The 16,909-nt window shown below is 33.8% G+C and overlaps 1 protein-coding gene across 1 annotated transcript; it reads right to left on the reverse strand.

Moving 5' to 3' along the window:
- Positions 1 to 3,154: 3,154 nt before the first annotated feature.
- On the reverse strand, positions 3,155 to 10,424 carry LOC143246421 (uncharacterized). The gene is made up of 5 exons (XM_076493101.1): positions 10,114 to 10,424; positions 8,979 to 9,084; positions 8,006 to 8,112; positions 6,640 to 6,812; positions 3,155 to 4,450 (listed from the first exon to the last, which is right to left on the reverse strand). Exons 1-5 carry the CDS (start codon positions 10,247 to 10,249, stop codon positions 4,175 to 4,177), a joined length of 798 nt encoding a protein of 265 aa, XP_076349216.1. The 5' UTR covers positions 10,250 to 10,424; the 3' UTR covers positions 3,155 to 4,174.
- Positions 10,425 to 16,909: the final 6,485 nt, after the last annotated feature.

Raw genomic sequence — 16,909 nt, forward strand, 5'->3', positions numbered from 1 at the left:
AGGATGGTTCCCCCACACGTTGTTCGTCCACGGAATCCTCAGACAACTTGAAAGTTAGCAGGTTTTCAAATTTGTGTCAGACTTTACGCTCCTTGTTCTATGTTTGGAACTAAATTCATATTAACAGACTAGCAGGAACAAGTGCTTCTCACGTGCTTAGGCCCTAAGAGTGGGAGTACCAATAAGATTTGTTTTCGGTTACGAACCCTCTCTTGGGGTACCCACAGAACTAATTGATGATAACGAAAGAGCTTGATTTCTACATGGAGGCCTCTGTAAATCACATGGGGCCTTTAAAACACGCAGCAGAACACCGCATACGGGTATTTTGTATCTGTTTACCTTTGTTGAATCACATGCAAAACCAAACTATGGTATCCTTCCCTAAATCCGAAGTGAACGACTATAGATGGTACTTAGTCAACATTACTCACCGCCAACTCTTTGTCAAAGAAAAGTTGGATTAACCGCCAATTTATACAGCTCCTATAACTTCAGGGGTGAGCGAATTCGCAGGGATTGCTAGTCGAATGTGTGTATTTCTTATAGCAAAGCCACATCGGGCTATCTGCTCAGCCCACCGAGGGGAATCGAACCCCTGATTTTAGCGTTGTAAATCCGGAGACATACCGCTGTACTAGCGGGGGTCTGCTAGTCGAACGTCATAGTTTATTGCAATTTGCTAATTTTGGATTCAAAATCAGAGGCACGTAACCATCCTCCCAGTTTCAAGTAATCTCCAAAGCTCGTATACAAAGAAACAGGATGCAAGAATATATTTCACAAATTATTATTGGTCGTTTGTTTTTTAGAATTTCGCACAAAGCTACTCGAGGGCTACCTTTGCTAGCCGTCCCTAATTTAGCAGTGTAAGACTAGAGGGAAGGCAGCTAGTCATCACCACCCACCGCCAACTCTTGGGCTACTCTTTTACCAACGAATAGTGGGATTGACCGTCACTTTATAACGTCCCCACGGCTGAAAGGGCAAGCATGTTTGGCGCGACGGGGATGTGAACCCGCAACCCTCAGAATACGAGTCGCACGCCTTTACACGCTTGGCCATGCCGGGTCAATTATTATTGGAAAAATTAAATGACTATTCACGGAGAGCCGTTCTTACTATTAATTTACTTTTCTTTTAAAAGCATCTGCGCTAAGCCTTAAAGCTAAATTAATGTAAGTGTACAATATCTGATTAACTTGCTTGTTTACTGAAAATAAATATCTTAGTGCGACTCAGACACGTCGCTAGGTAAGTGGAAGATTCGGGGCTCGAGCTCATAGGCGCAACTATTTTCGGCGTTATCAGTAACGATATAGATCATGGTATTCTATTCTGATTTGCCAGTGCCTGTTGACGCCTCTGCTGCGACAACATACAACTGTTTTCATCAAACGTTTCTTTTCTTTAATAATTTAAATCAAGTAAATTACCAAGTACTTACTGGTCTAAATAACGTGACAATAAATTTTAAAAACTCATTTATTTCATGAGTTTAAAAATACCATATTTTTAAACGATTGTAAAACTTTGAATACTTTTATTTATTCAATATTCAGAACTCCATTTTTAAGATATAATCCGCGAAAATTTTCTTACAAAATTATAAAGCAGTCTTATCTATATTGTTTAATAAAATATTACGACAATTTCAAACATAGCCCCAAAGTCGAAGGTTTCAGAATGCACAAAATATTAAGTATAAATATGCCAGGTATCGTAAACAATGAGAATGTCATTTATCAAATAAAAATAACATAATATTTTATACAGGCAACACATTTAAAATTAAAAGGACTTTATAACTGAAAACATAACTATCAAGTATTGGTAGCACGAGAGTTATATACCACAGTATTGAAATCAAGTCACTTTCTAAACAGTAGAGGAAATATCAATATACAAATATATATATATAACGAACATAGAAAATAAATTGTCTTTATTGGAACTATGTTAGTGACAATCAACACAGCTCTGTCCTTTCTCTTCACACCAAATTGTAAAAAGCTCTGAGACTATTTTTAATTTTCCAGTATGTTTGTAATAAGTAACAAAATTTTATACTTAAAAAAAAATAAAGTTATTGTGAAAATTGTTTATGTTTATAGCATTGAATCTCAAACTTTTGAGACTTTTTGTTTAATCCTGCCGTACAAAACCAGGACTAATTAAAAAGAAAAACTAGTAGTAAGAAATTAACACTTTTAATAGTTACACATGAGTCCTTATGAGTTTTTTTTTTTGTAAAACTATGTAGAGAAATTTTCATTGATTTGAAGAGAACACTGGCAAGCCAATGCAGGTAAAAGGGGAGTCCAGAAATGTGAAGAGTATTTGTGCATGTATACACAGGAATATCAAATTGCACTTATTGTATATTTGTCCCCCACTGGAACAACAGTAAGTGTATGGGTTTACAATGCTAAAATCAGGGATTTGATTACCCTCGATGGAAACAGCAGATAGCCCCATGTGGCCTTAATATAAGAAAACACACACACACTTATTGCATGTTTTATAATGTTGACATTAATTATTTCACATGAATCATCAACATTAGTTTCAAGTACACAGCTTGAAAATCCACAATTTATAGACCTGTTTACACTTACGAAAAATTTGGAATGGTGTTTTGAAAATGTTAAAGATCTCTGTCTTCACACCTTCAAGTGCCTACTCTCGAGGTATGCTGTCTCAGTCGAAAGCAGAATTAGATTTTGGTTTGATTTGTTTTTAATATTGTGCAAAGCTACACAAAGACTATCTTTCCTAGGTGTCCTCAGTGTAAGACTAGAGGGAAGGCAGCTAGTTATCACTACCCATCGCCAACTCTTGGGCTACTCTTTTAACAACAAATAGGGGGATTGACCATCACATAATAATGCCCCCACAGCTGAAGGGGCGAGCATGTTTGATGTGAAGGGAATTTGAACTCTCTGACCCTCAAATTATGAGTCGAGTGCCTTATTTACCTGGCCATGCTGGGCCTAATCTGTGTGTATTTTTATAGCAAAGCCACATTAGGCTACTTGCCGAGTCCGCCAAGAGGGATCGAACCCCTGATTTTAGCGTTGTAAATCTGTAGACTTACCGCTGTACCAGCAGGAAACTGCAGAATTAGAAACTACAGAGACAACTTGATTACTGACTTTTATAGTTCCTTAGAAACGTGTTGCTGAGGGAGTTTATTTAACCTTCAGATTCATACAGTGAAGGATTTTAAATGTATTTACAAAACTATTTTATTGCTATCTTTATTATAATCCTTGTATATTACATGAATGTAAACACACTTCTAAACATTTAGCACATTAAAACCACTGGCTGAATAGCTATAGGATGAACACAGAGTAATGCAACCCCCCCTTTTTTTTTTCCTAATGAGTCTTTCTAGAGTTATAAATACACTTGCCTGAAGATGTAATACTTTTATATAAGTACTGTTTACACATCTTACTAGATATTTACCAGCTGTAATAGCAAACAGAAAAAGATATAGATTTGTATGAAAATTGATTAATTTAGGAATATTTCAAACATATATACACATACAAATGGTTTGTACAAATATTTACTTCTTCAAAATAGTGTAAATAAAATGCCCAACAACATACTGTTAGTTATAAACATCTGTAGGTACAACTTGTTTAACAAAAATTACAGACCGTGTTAAACATCTGAAACAAATTTGAATATGAAATCATTGACTGAATTCAGTATCAAATTACACAAGTTGATGATTCAGGAACATAAAGATATTTCAAATCAGAAATTAAGTTATATGATTAAAAACTGAATTTTTTTTTTTTTTTACGAATAATGCAATACAAGCATTTAATCAGAAATAATGAAAATTTTTATAACTATAAATGAACAAACATGACATACAACAGTGGTTTACAACCTTCTTCTGACTAAGGACCAGCTGGTCCCAACACCAAATTTTTATGTACAGCTTCATACCATATCAACTTGTTAAAGCAGGTACATATTACACTGCAAAACAATTCACTAATAGCTATATTTCAAAACACCTTTTTTCAACTGCCTTGAACAACAACTGAAATATTCCTGTGGACTAACAGTTAGGAACCACCAATGTACAATACACCAAAACAAAGTGAAACAGCTACCATTTTCTACAATGCCATCTCAGTGCATCATCACATCACCATATAAATGGTATTAAGATTGCTGTATCATGAACATAGTCTCGATAAGATGGATCATGACCCCATATTTTCATTCCGTGTTGCTCCAGAAGTGGGATTCCACTAATTCGTGTTATCAAGAACATATCAAATATGGGACACAAGACTGTCAGGAACTGGTAGCCTTTCATTACAGAACTGGCAGAGATATACAACCCAAACCATAACATGATCTCTCCAAGATAATTTGGATGACGGGAAAATCTCCACAGTCCTGTATTGATGAACCTACCCTATAATGTGTGAAAGATACATTAGTTTTATACTATTATATCATTTTCCCTTATCACATATACACTTCTTTTACCACATCCATAATTTAGGGTATAAAAGCAAGAAAATAATATCAGGTCACTCATACTATCATGACAGTCTGATAATTAATGTTAGTGATTTATATGCATGATCAATTCCACAACCTTCATTATATTGCAGCTATTAAACCTTTTGTTATTTCATGACAAGGAAGTAATACAATTAGACATTTTAATACCAAACAATTCAAATGTTCTTTATGAAATTAAGTTCTTTTGTGCTTTGAATAATTTCAGAATTTTTCTAAATACCAACTAGTAATTAAGCTTTTTTTTTTTAATATAAAGACTAAAACCACTCAGAAATTTATTAACAACCTCACATAAAATTGATATTTTTTCTACTTTTCAACTGCATGGTAAAATCTTTAGTGAGTGTAAATGGAGTTTCATGAACTACATCAATATAAAAATATACATGTTGAGTTGCCTGATAAAACAATGATTTGGTAACATATTTAATATGGAAAGAAATGGGGATAAAAAGCGTAGACTGATTTTTCTTATAGAAATCATTAAACATTACCATGACAGTACTAAGTTTCAGATTATAGTATTTCTCCATGTTTATTTATTTCTTTTTATATGAATGGTTACTGGAATATTATATCAATTTCATAAAAATGTGTATTTTATGAATAACAGCTGAGGGTACCCATTACACATGTACAAACTGTACAAAGGATGATGTTATGTAATGTTCTTTCTTTTGGTATTAAATATTTAAATGACTTTATTAGATGTTGATTGCATACCTTGTAGAAAGTAGTAATTGAATCATTTAACTGATTAACTATTTCTGTGTTTAAAAATTTCAGTGTCAATAGTCTATAAAAAGTGAAGTTGTATCACATTTTAGGGTCTTTTGTCACCCCTGTGGGTGAAAAGCCTTAGAAAACAGATAATATACACGGTTACAGCTTCCAACTTACTATGTAAAATAATTTAGGTATTTGAAGCAGCCAATTTTGGGTGATGCAAACCAAAAGTTTATAAAATAAGTATAAATGTATATTCTTTTAGGATTATTTTTAACCACTAAATAAGCATAAATCTGAAATAAGACAGCACATATGCACCTTCAGATTGTTTACAGTTACCATATATAAAGTTACAGTGACAGAGCCAGACAACTCTAGTTGATGGATGCTACCACTCACATGCATTCATATAATGGATATCTTTCTAGTAAAACATTCTTATTTGGTGTTATGTAAACAATTATTTGATTGTATAAACAAAATTTGTATCCTTATTTTTTCCACTATTTTTGTAATGTATATAGTCCAACTGGTTACAAGAGCAAATATTTAAGAATTAATTATCTAGTTTAACTGACAATTTACTACTACCAGGAAACCTTTCTTATCTCTGCTTCTTATGGCTTTGTGTACTTTTTAAACTTTACTTGAAGAGGAAAAGAAACTTTAAACTATCACATTATATTTTTATACGAAAGGTGGTGAAATATAACATTCAATAAAATGTAAACGTCCATTTCACATAAAATTAGTTTAATCTATTTGATAAAATACTAATACTATTTATGTGGTTTTTCACAAATGTTTGTTTTCAAATGAAGTTCTTACCTATGTTTTCCATGCATATTACAAATCTGTACTTTATCATGTAGTTTTCAGCAAAAACAAAACTTCTTATTTCAGATTTAATAATCTTGTGGAGATTACTTCACGTGTTCAGTTGGCATGTCACAAGTTACATAATTTATTTCTAAGTTATGTAAGTAAAGAAATACTTCATAATGATATAAAAATAACAGTTACAAGTGTCAAGTAAGAAAACATATCTTTTATATAACATGATCACACAAGTAATTAACTTTTATCAGTTTTTTTAATTAAATACAGTGTAACCCATTTGATTTTATGTTATACTCTATTAAATTTGACAAAGTAAACTATTTTAGGATGCATGTTTGTCTGCCTGTTAAAAGTACATACATTTTTCTCAGTATTTTGTATTCTTACTTTGTTTCATATTCTCAAAATATTTCCACAAATAGTTCAATGATGGTACTTTCCATATCCCTGATTTACAAAGAGAAAAAACAAAGCATCTTATCAAATATAACCTAAATATCAGGTTACCTTGTTACTTGGGCTATTCCGAAACTGAGCTTTTTGGTAGTCAGCTAGAACTTCTAAAAAAAATCCTAAAATCCAGAGACTCCAACCAACATAGTCTCGATTACTCACTGGACGATCTTTTTCACTAAAGTTCAGTACAAACGTTGGAAGAAGTGTTACGAAAACCCAAACTCCTGAAACACAAAAATCACAAATCAACAATTATTAATGCTAACATACAATACAACCACAGGTGACCAATGTGTATATGTAATTTTTAAGTGCCCATGTTCTTCAAATACAATGGTGTATTTTGACCTTTGAAGGTTTGAAACACATTACCAAACTAAGATTCAAACCTTTAACAGTACTACTTTTATTAATTTTTTGATGCCATCTCCATAACTACCAGTTTATATTTCAAAGAAAACCCTTTTATTTTCTCATAATTCACATAAATGAAATAACAGATTCATGTGTAATCTTAAAATACCTTGTATAGAATAGTAATCACAAGCACCACCTTTCTACTTCTGGCTGCATAGATGTAGTAAAGATGCGAGACATGGTGACTTTAGAAACCACATTTTCTACAATCCTTTTTTTTTTTTTTTTTAATAAGCATATAAATCCAGTAAAACTGAGGTTAAATGCAATTTCAGTATTACTTTAATCAGTACCTCTAAATATCAGGGCACATTACATAATGACCTACTCTATGATTTGTGCCCTAGAGTTGGATGTCAGTTTTGTGGCTGCATTTTTATTTTTTCAATTATATATATTTTTTTTTTTATTTGTTTACTTATTTTTTCTTTTCTTACTCTACAAACTTTTAATTTAATTATACACATCTAAGGTTTGAATATGCTGTGTATAATTTGTGATATCTTCCTTTTTAACATAATCTATTTTTAAATTTTTTGTAGCTTTCTTAAACATTATTTTGTACATATACATACAAACATACAGCTAAAATCAAAATACTAATATGTATGCTTGTTTCATTTAGAACTTGCATAAGATAAAATAACTTGATGTTACATAAGCTTGTACATAAGAAAAACAAATGACCGTACTTTATCAAAATGTAACTTGTGTTAAGCAATTCCATTATTTTATATTTTTTAGTACAGGTAATGGTGCACACAAATTACTCACATATGGAATCAGCTTACACTGAATTACACTATTAATGCCCACAATCTAAAACTATTTGTACCTTTAATTTATATGTTCCGCTAATATTTCAGTGCTTCCAGGTGTTCTTAGTACTGTCTACTATCAAAACAAGTATTTCTAGAACAACAGAAAATTAAACATCACTATATCAATTTTGTATTTCATTGATATTTAATAAACAAGTCAAATAATTTTAGAAATTAACCTTGCATGGTCCAAAAAAGGAACATCAGAGCTGGATTCTCTCGGGCTTTGTCAAAACGTCGATCTTTACCCTCTTTCATAATTCGAGTGAAGAGATACAGCCCCAATCTAAAATTAAATCAGACAATATTAATATTCTAATAATATTAGAATAAAAGCAAGATAACTAACAAGTTACTATTACAGTACAGCTTATGCTGTTCCTCAAAAAATATTTTATTACAAGAACAATCAGATTTTTGATAGCAATGTTCAAGCAGAGGCATCTGGTTAAATGTTAAGACTATAGCAAAAATTTTCAAAACATTTATTTTACAATATGACTGAAATTTTAATATCAAATTTAACAAAGCTACCATAAAACAGAGTTGTATCTTTAAAGGGTTTTCAGTAAATATGACAATGTTTCCAACTCACAAAATAAAGATGAACACGAAATTGCACACAACTTTAATTTGGCCTGTTTTAAACATACTAGAAATGTGTTTATGCAAAATATGTTATTGTGATACAATAGCCACAAATATTTAATGACATTAGATACATATTGTTATGTGTCAGGCTTTCACTGGGGGTTTTTAGGACTGATAAAACACCAAAATGAATTATTAACAGTGGAAAATATGTGATTGGGAAAGTGTTTAATAAGGAAAGAAACAGTTATAGACCCCTCACTCAAGCAGTGGATCTCAAATCCAATACAAAAATTTTTCATGTATATTCTTTTTCATACATTATTCTCAGATTATAAGTGTAACTATAAATATCATCACCAGTAAGTTTTGTCCACCATTAATGACTTGGATTGCAAGACCTCTGCTTTATTTTGCTAGGAATATTGGTGGGAATAAAATCTATGTTGTGGTACTGAACAATCCAGCCTTTCATTCTGTCCAGGCCTGAAATTTATAAAACAATGCACACTTCATGCTCAAAATACATATACATACACAAACGTAGTTCTTGAAACATACCTTAACCCCCATGTCATTACCATTGCAGTTTGAACTTTCTGACGTAGGCTATATGCACTGCTCCACTGGTAACTGAGATAGGCTAATAATATAAAGGTTGTAGAACCTGAAAAAAATTAAAATGTAAATCAGATTTACTGTGATTATATATTTACATATTGCAGAGAATGTGGATTTAATTTCAGTATTCTGGAAATACACTTTCACTAGTGTTTATGAATTTAACACACCAGGTTTATATTGATTACACTATCAGCTGACACCATGAAGGTCTGGCATGCATGTCAGTGTGAAACTGCTCGATACAAAACAGTAAATTTCAAGCACCTTGTTAGGTTACAAACCAAATAAATACCATAAATTTATAACAAATTAGTTATATTAGTATAGAACCACCAACTATTAAGGAGCTGTTCAAATGATACTTATGAAAGATTACGTTTCAGTGCTCAGTAGTGTTGTCACCACCAAAACCAGTTGCCTTACAGTATGGTCTGAACACACGGTACCCCATTAAACTTTTTATCCAAGTGCAATTGTATGCATTTCCTGGACCGATGTAATACTAAAGTTGGTCTGGATACAGCCAACTGAACAATTACAGTGTATTATAGGAAGCTGTTAATTTGATAAAAACATGATTTTTGACCAATGCACATGAATGCAAAAAGTGGTCTCATGTTCAATGGATGAATACTTGGAATTCTTTCGAAATTATGAAACTATTGTCTAGCTCACAGCCTACTTGGTGGTCTAGGTGCTGTTATGTCTATGGTGTCAAAAAGTAAAATTGCATATATTTTTTCTCTTATACTAATCACATTTACAAATTATATGATTTGTACACAAACTGTAGGTCTAAGAAAAACTTGCTTTAACCTTAAGGTGCAATTATTTTTATAACATAGTTCCGTAAGATGTGTAGGTTTAGGTCTATTTATTAAGTTATTGAACCATCTTTCCAGCGTTTTAAAGGCATATGGCAGTCAGTCGCATACACTTTAGATTGTATTTTCAAAGCGGCACAACTTTAGTAATGCTAATTAGGCTTGTTATCACATTCTTCATACTGTACTACAATTTATTACAAACGCATCTGACTACCGAGTAATTCTCAATTTTTCTCATTTCTTACCAGTTAAGTCATAAATTTTTTCAGTCTTCAAGAGTATAGAACAGATACAAACGATCCACTGAATTCCAAAATCTATGAGAGCACAGTCCAACAGCAGTAGGCCTACACGATTACTATTAATATTATATCCCATCATTACAACAGTCCAAAATTATATATCATCCTTAAATATACGGAAGAACACTATAAATCTCAATTAATTTGATTTACAGCAGTCTTGTCTTGATATACTAATACAGCAATGAAATATGAAATAATTAACGTTCCCGTTGCATTATTTCGAGTTCACTACCACCCATTCGACCTTCTTGGTAGATAAATAAGATAAACCACTTACATGCTATATATGCTGGTGATAAAATCTGCATGCTGAAAATCTTTTGAAACACATTTATTTATTTTCATTGCATTATTTAAGTTCAATGTAATTGTATGAATTCATTCTAAATTATTTAATTTTGTTTCTTACAGTAAGTTCCAATTTTCAAACATTCTTCTAAACAGCCTAAAGTAAGTCTGATCATAAAGATTGGTTTGGTTTGTTTTGAATTTCACGCAAAACTACACGAGGGCTATCTGCATTAGCCGTCCCTAACTTCATAGTGTAAGACTAGAGGGAAGGTAGCTAGTCATCACCACCCACTGCCAACTCTTGGGCTACTATTTTACCAACGAATAGTGGTATTAACTAACACATAATGACGGCCCACGGCTGAAAGGGCGAGCATGTTTGGTGTGACGGGAATTCGAACCTGCGACCCTCAGATTACGAATCGAGTGCCTTGACCACCCGACCATGCCGGGCCGCAACACTTAGACAAAGTCAAGTCGGCCAGCAAATGATATTAAAGTGCTAATAATTTCAACCTGAATATTATATCTCCTATTGTACAACATATATTACACTACAAAATAAAATTTTTACTTTTTCTTCTTCCTGGGTAGAAAGTATTATTTCCCAATTGCTTATGCCAAAAGTAAATGGAAAAGACCTATTTTTCTCTTCAAACTTTGCTTTTGTGACCTGGGTAATGTAATTTTCAAATTTATCCATTTTCCAGAACATTCCAGGTAGATTGAGTGCTGAGTAGCTGATAAAGAATTTTCTCGAACTTACAAGAATTATCTAGAATGTTGTAGAACTTACGAGAATTTTCAAGAATCTTTTAAAATTTTCTATAACATTCCATGGTAATATATATACAGGGGCTCACCACTCACCACTTCAGTTTAGTTCTAGCTGCCTAAGTCAACACATAGAACCACCTGATTTTATTAGAGATGGCGTCAATAAGCTGCAAGCATTCTGCTATGTATGTGGCCAATTTATCAAGACAAGAGCGAAAAAGTACTCTGTGAAAGCATCTGTTACAATATATGAAGCCTACAAGGCATATTTCAGCATGCTTTTCGAGGATCAAGACAAACCCTGGGCACCGCATTGTACCTGCAAGCATTGCAAAATAACTCTAGAAGGTAAGACGGACAATTTTGCTTGCTTGAATAGTAAGATTTTATATTACACAAATTTTAGACCTTTTAAAATGTAAATATCTTTTAATTTATTTTTTTATAATTTCCAATAATATAGAAAAAATATCGCATATAAAATATTTTGCATGAACCTCTTACACATTAGTTGTGGATGAAATAAATTTATTTTTCATAATAACAATCTTATTTTGCTCTTTTGCAAGATGGTACAGAGGGGAAAAGAGAGCCATGAAGTTCGCTATTCCAAGAATTTGGCATGAACCCACTGACCACTCAAGCAATTGCCACTGCTGCGTAGAGGACCTTTCCAAATGTCGGTCTGGCAAGACTGCATCTGCTATTATCTATTTGGACCTTCCATCATCAATCGCCCTAGTGTCATACTGCCCTGAGCTCTCTGTACCCACTCCACCAGAGAGAAAGCAGCCATCCTCAGAAGAGAGCAGCAAATCAGAAAAGTAGGTAGGCGTTGAAGATCCATATTACAATTTCAGAGGTGCAACTGGTGAGAGAAACTCATACTACTCCAACCAAAGAGACATCAATGACTTGATCAGAGATCTTGGTGTAACAAAGTCGAATGCCAAGCTTTTGACATCTATGCTCAAGGAGTGGGATTTGTTAGATGAAAGTGTGCAAGTCGCAAGTCAGAGGAAGTGTCACCGATATTTTTCAACTTTAGTATATATACATGTAAATCTTGATTCATATGTTATTTTATTCAGACCTTATGTGAATGAAACTGTGTAAATTTGCTCGCTTTTACATAGAAAATAGGTAATTTCTAAATTTCATTATCCAGGTCACAAAAGCAAAGTTTGAAAGAAATAATGGCCATTTTCTGTACTTTTACAAATAAGCAATTAAGAAATAACACATACTATCCAGGAACAAAATTTGTGTTACGTAGTGTTATTTATCACGGATAACAACGAAACAAAATAACTAGAACAATTGTATCAGTAACATTCCATACCACGTGTTTATGATAAAATTGCATAGAAATTAAATAAACCAAAATCAACATTTCTATACCACTAAAGCAAGTAGAAAATATGTGATGGTATATCATAACTGTACCAATAGAAGTCAAACAATGTGCTAACGGTTATTTACATTTTTATAACACACTAGAGGCATAAGAGTGTATTTTTGCCAGGATGGGGAAGTTTCAACGAACTTGAAATTTTCAAATACGTTTTGTATATTAAGTGTGTTATTTTAATCATATGACTTACATACGAAGAGTTGAGGCCGATATATAATACGTTGAAGAAACCGATAAAATGAAATCCTCAAAATTTGAGCTGTAGAAGCAAAAGACGTGTAAGAAGCATTGCTAAGACATTGTGTCTATGGGACAGCGAGAGGAAGAAAAGGGAAACACAAATAAGTTCATTAAAATTCATGGTTTGCATTTTAGCTTCAAAGCTCAAACTAACGTGGCAGGGGTTTAGTTTAGAGAGAGTGAAATCAGAAGAGTTCTCTCTCCAACTGGGGTGTTCAGGAACGTTATGGTTCCTCTTCGTCCCCTTTCGTGAATTGTTATTAGGAATAAGTTGTTGTTGTTTTTTAAATTAATTATTATCATTATTATTTTTAACTCTTTGGGTGGAGGATGTCTTTCTAAATGTTGTCTTGGGTGGAGGCAAAGGCAGCACCGGAAAGAAAGGCCAAGACCTGTCCCGAAAGGAAGAAGTCAAGCAAATGTGAACATGGATACAATTCATGAATAGAATTCAAATCAAATCAAACGGCGCGATTCAGGGTCTGGCAATAAAGTTGCATTAAAAGTTCAATCGATCGTCAGACTTTGGTATAGGGGCGAAAGACTAATCGAACCATCTAGTAGCATTTTAGCTTATTCCCCATGTACTGTCTTATTTCATTTAGGGTGGGTACAAGCAGCTTATATGCAGTTACTCTTAATCAAATAACTGAAATTGCGACTCGGCATGGGCAGGTGAGTTAAGACGTTCGACTGGTAATCTGAGGGTCGCGAGTTTGAATACCCGTAGCATCAAACATGCTCGCCCTTTCAGCCGTTGGAGCGTTATAATGTTACGGTCAATTCCACTATTCGTTGGTAAAAGCGTAGCCCAAGAGTTGGTGGGTGGTGATGACTAGCTGCCTTCCCTCTAGTCTTACACTACTAAATTAGGGACGGCTAGCGCAGATAGCCCTTGAGTAGCTAGCTTTGCGCAAAATTCACAACAAATCAAACCAAACTGAAATTGCAAAGCGTATTGAAATAACATATCCAAGATTTACAACTCAACATACCAGCCTTTAGGCCAAACTCAGCCATAAAAAAAAAGATTACATAGATAATCTCTAATCATCACAAAATTTTCTGGTTATAACAGTTAAAACCAAAACCATCTTTTTGTATAGTTTGTACAAGGTTTAGGCCAAATACGAGGTCAAGCCGTTTGAGCGATACAGTTTTCTAGTAGTGTTAGTAGCGATTAGCCAGATTTTACAAAAGTGTACGTGTTTTCTTACAGCAAAGCCACATCGAGCTATCTGCTGAATCCTCTGAGTAAAAATGAATCTCTGATTTTAGCGTTGTAAATCTGTAGACTTACCACTGTACCAGAGGGGGACTTTACAAAAGTAGTAAAATCAGTGATGTCGAGAAACCCACTTGCTGAGAAATTTATATGCAAAAACGGCTCGTTTGGGTTGAGAAAATATTTTACATAAAAGAGCGAACAACGTTTCGACCTTCTATGTAAAATATTTTCTCAACCCAAACGAGCCGTTTTTGCATATAAAAAAGTAGTAAAAGCAATATCTAGATCTTGATTACTCAACACATAAAAATCAATGCAAATAAGTGATATTTTTGAATCGATTTGAAGTACCCTAATTGACGAGTAGTTCGGTAAATATAGATAACTTTGTTGTTGTCCTTGTTTTTAACGTTAAGCTCATAATAAATCTTTTTTTCTAATTCGGTACATGGCCAGAATTAGCTGTTAGATGCGTTTGTGTGTTTTCTCATAGCAAAGCCACATTGTGCTGTCTAGTGTTTCTAACAGAACTAAAACTGAACCCTGATTTTAGTAGAGTGAATCCGGAAACTTACCATTTTTCTACCGAGGAAACAATTGGTTTTTGAAAATTCGCACAAAGCTACTCGAGGGCTATCTGTGCTAGCCGTCCCTCATTTAGCAGTGTAAGACTAGAGGGAAGGCAGCTAGTCATCATCACCCACCGCCAACTCTTGGGCTACTCTTTTACCAACGAATAGTGGGATTGATCGTAACATTATAACGCCCCCACGGCTGGGAGGGCGAGCATGTTTGGCGCGACTCGGGCGCGAACACGTGACCCTCAGATTACGAAGCGCACGCCTTAACGCGCTAGGCCATGCCAGGCCTCTACCGAGGAACAAGCTATTAGGACGCCGGGATTATGTCCTTGCTGGTTTCGTTGTTGTTGTTGTTTTTGGCTTTTTTAATTCATTCACACATACAAACATATATCACTGAAAGTTTAGACTGAAACTTAAACGTGGCCTTAATAGGTTAATTAACTCTGTTTACAATGATGACTGCAGAATTTAACCCCATATTTTAGTGTTGTAAGTTCGTTAGTTTAGTGCTGATCTATCGGGAACCCAAGTAACTTTAAAAAGTAAAATGCGAATTTGCTTTAAATTTGTTCTGATTTGTATTTTATTTATAGTTATCGTGTATTCCCAAGGTTCCAACTTTGAATATATATACATATGTCATTTGTTATTTATTTTATGTATGCCAAGGCACTTAGTATTTTCCTACTACATTAAACTTAAATGTTTTTTAGTGGCATGCATATATTTTACATTCTTTTCGTTCTAGGAGAACCTGTTTAAGTATTTATTTATTTTACTTATGATTCTTACATGTGCGTTTTTTGTATATCACTCTTGTTTGCGATGTACTGGAAAAAAAATTCATCTAACCTTAATTATCTAATCATTCTAGTATGTATATTCAACATCTCTCTCAGTGGCTCATTAGTAAGACTGAGGGCTCGCAATGATAAATATCTGATTTTGGTAATTGTGGTTAACACGGAACAAGTAGTTCAGTGTATAGCATTGTCCTTAATAGTAAACAAACTATATTCGACGTTCTACAAGTTGTTTATAAATACATGCACACATAAACACACATTCACTGTACATAATAGAAATTTACATATCATACAAAACAGCTTATTACGATAGAAGACCAACATTTGCTGAGTTTCTCAATACAAAAATTAGAAAATATTAACAACCTAGCAGAGTGTGATATAGGCCTGAGAGGTCCAGGGCCGAATACAGTTTATGAAAATTCCGCATCCTAATTGCCTCCACTAATAACATGGCCTGTAATAATTTTTGAATGCTTTATTGAAAGATAAAATACAAATAATGATATTTTCAGGAAAAAAATTAAACTAAAAAGAGAATAACACACGTTATCTTTTGTTTAATTAGATTTTAGCCTGTGTGTTTTTCTTATATTAAAGCCATCCTCGGCTATTTGCTGAATCTACCGAGGGGAGTCGAATACCTTTTTTTAGAATTATAAATTCATATTTGTTTGTTTTTTTTGGAATTTCGCACAAAGCTACTCGAGGGCTATCTGTGCTAGCCGTCCCTAATTTAGCAGTGTAAGACTAGAGGGAAGGCAGCTAGTCATCACCACCCACCGCCAACTCTTGGGCCCCTCTTTTACCAACGAATAGCGGGATTGACCGTCACATTATCACCCCCACGGCTGGGAGGGCGAGCATGTTTAGCGCGACGCGGGCGCGAACCGGCGACCCTCGGATTACGAGTCGCACGCCTTACGCGCTCGGGCCATAAATTCATAAACTTACTGCTGTATTAATGGGGTACTATATTTTATGGCGATAAATGTAGTCCTTAAGAAATAAGGAGTCAATGTGTAAAATGAAGGGCTGAAACAAGAACTACAACATACGTTAGCCGATATTTTGTAATTAAAAAGCTTATATAGAAAATTATTGAAGTTAATTTAGCGTTATATAGGTTAAGTGATTTGTAACTCTACGGACATTCTATTTGTGTACATTTTTTGCCCTTTGTTGAAACTAAATCTGTAATGTATTGTTTCTATTACAGTAAATTACATCTGTTACACCAGTAATCTTAGTCAATAATTTTTATGTACTCTAATTACTCTCCAGTGGCACAGCGGCACGTACGCGGACTTACAATGCTAGAAACCTGGTTTCCACATTCGTGGTGAATAGCGCACATATAGCCCCATGTGTAGCTTTGTGCTTAATTCAAAACAAC

Source organism: Tachypleus tridentatus, chromosome 3 (assembly GCF_004210375.1).
Source record: "Tachypleus tridentatus isolate NWPU-2018 chromosome 3, ASM421037v1, whole genome shotgun sequence".
Classification (NCBI taxonomy): domain Eukaryota; kingdom Metazoa; phylum Arthropoda; class Merostomata; order Xiphosura; family Limulidae; genus Tachypleus; species Tachypleus tridentatus.

Coding starts and splice junctions, on each gene's coding strand:
- LOC143246421 (XM_076493101.1), bottom strand. CDS start 10,249: ATGATGGGATATAATATTAATAGTAATCGTGTAGGCCTACTGCTGTTG. Junction 9,085..10,113: donor AAAAATTTATGACTTAACTG/GTAAGAAATGAG, acceptor AATTTTTTTCAG/GTTCTACAACCTTTATATTA. Junction 4,451..6,639: donor GGAATAGCCCAAGTAACAAG/GTAACCTGATAT, acceptor CACACATTATAG/GGTAGGTTCATCAATACAGG.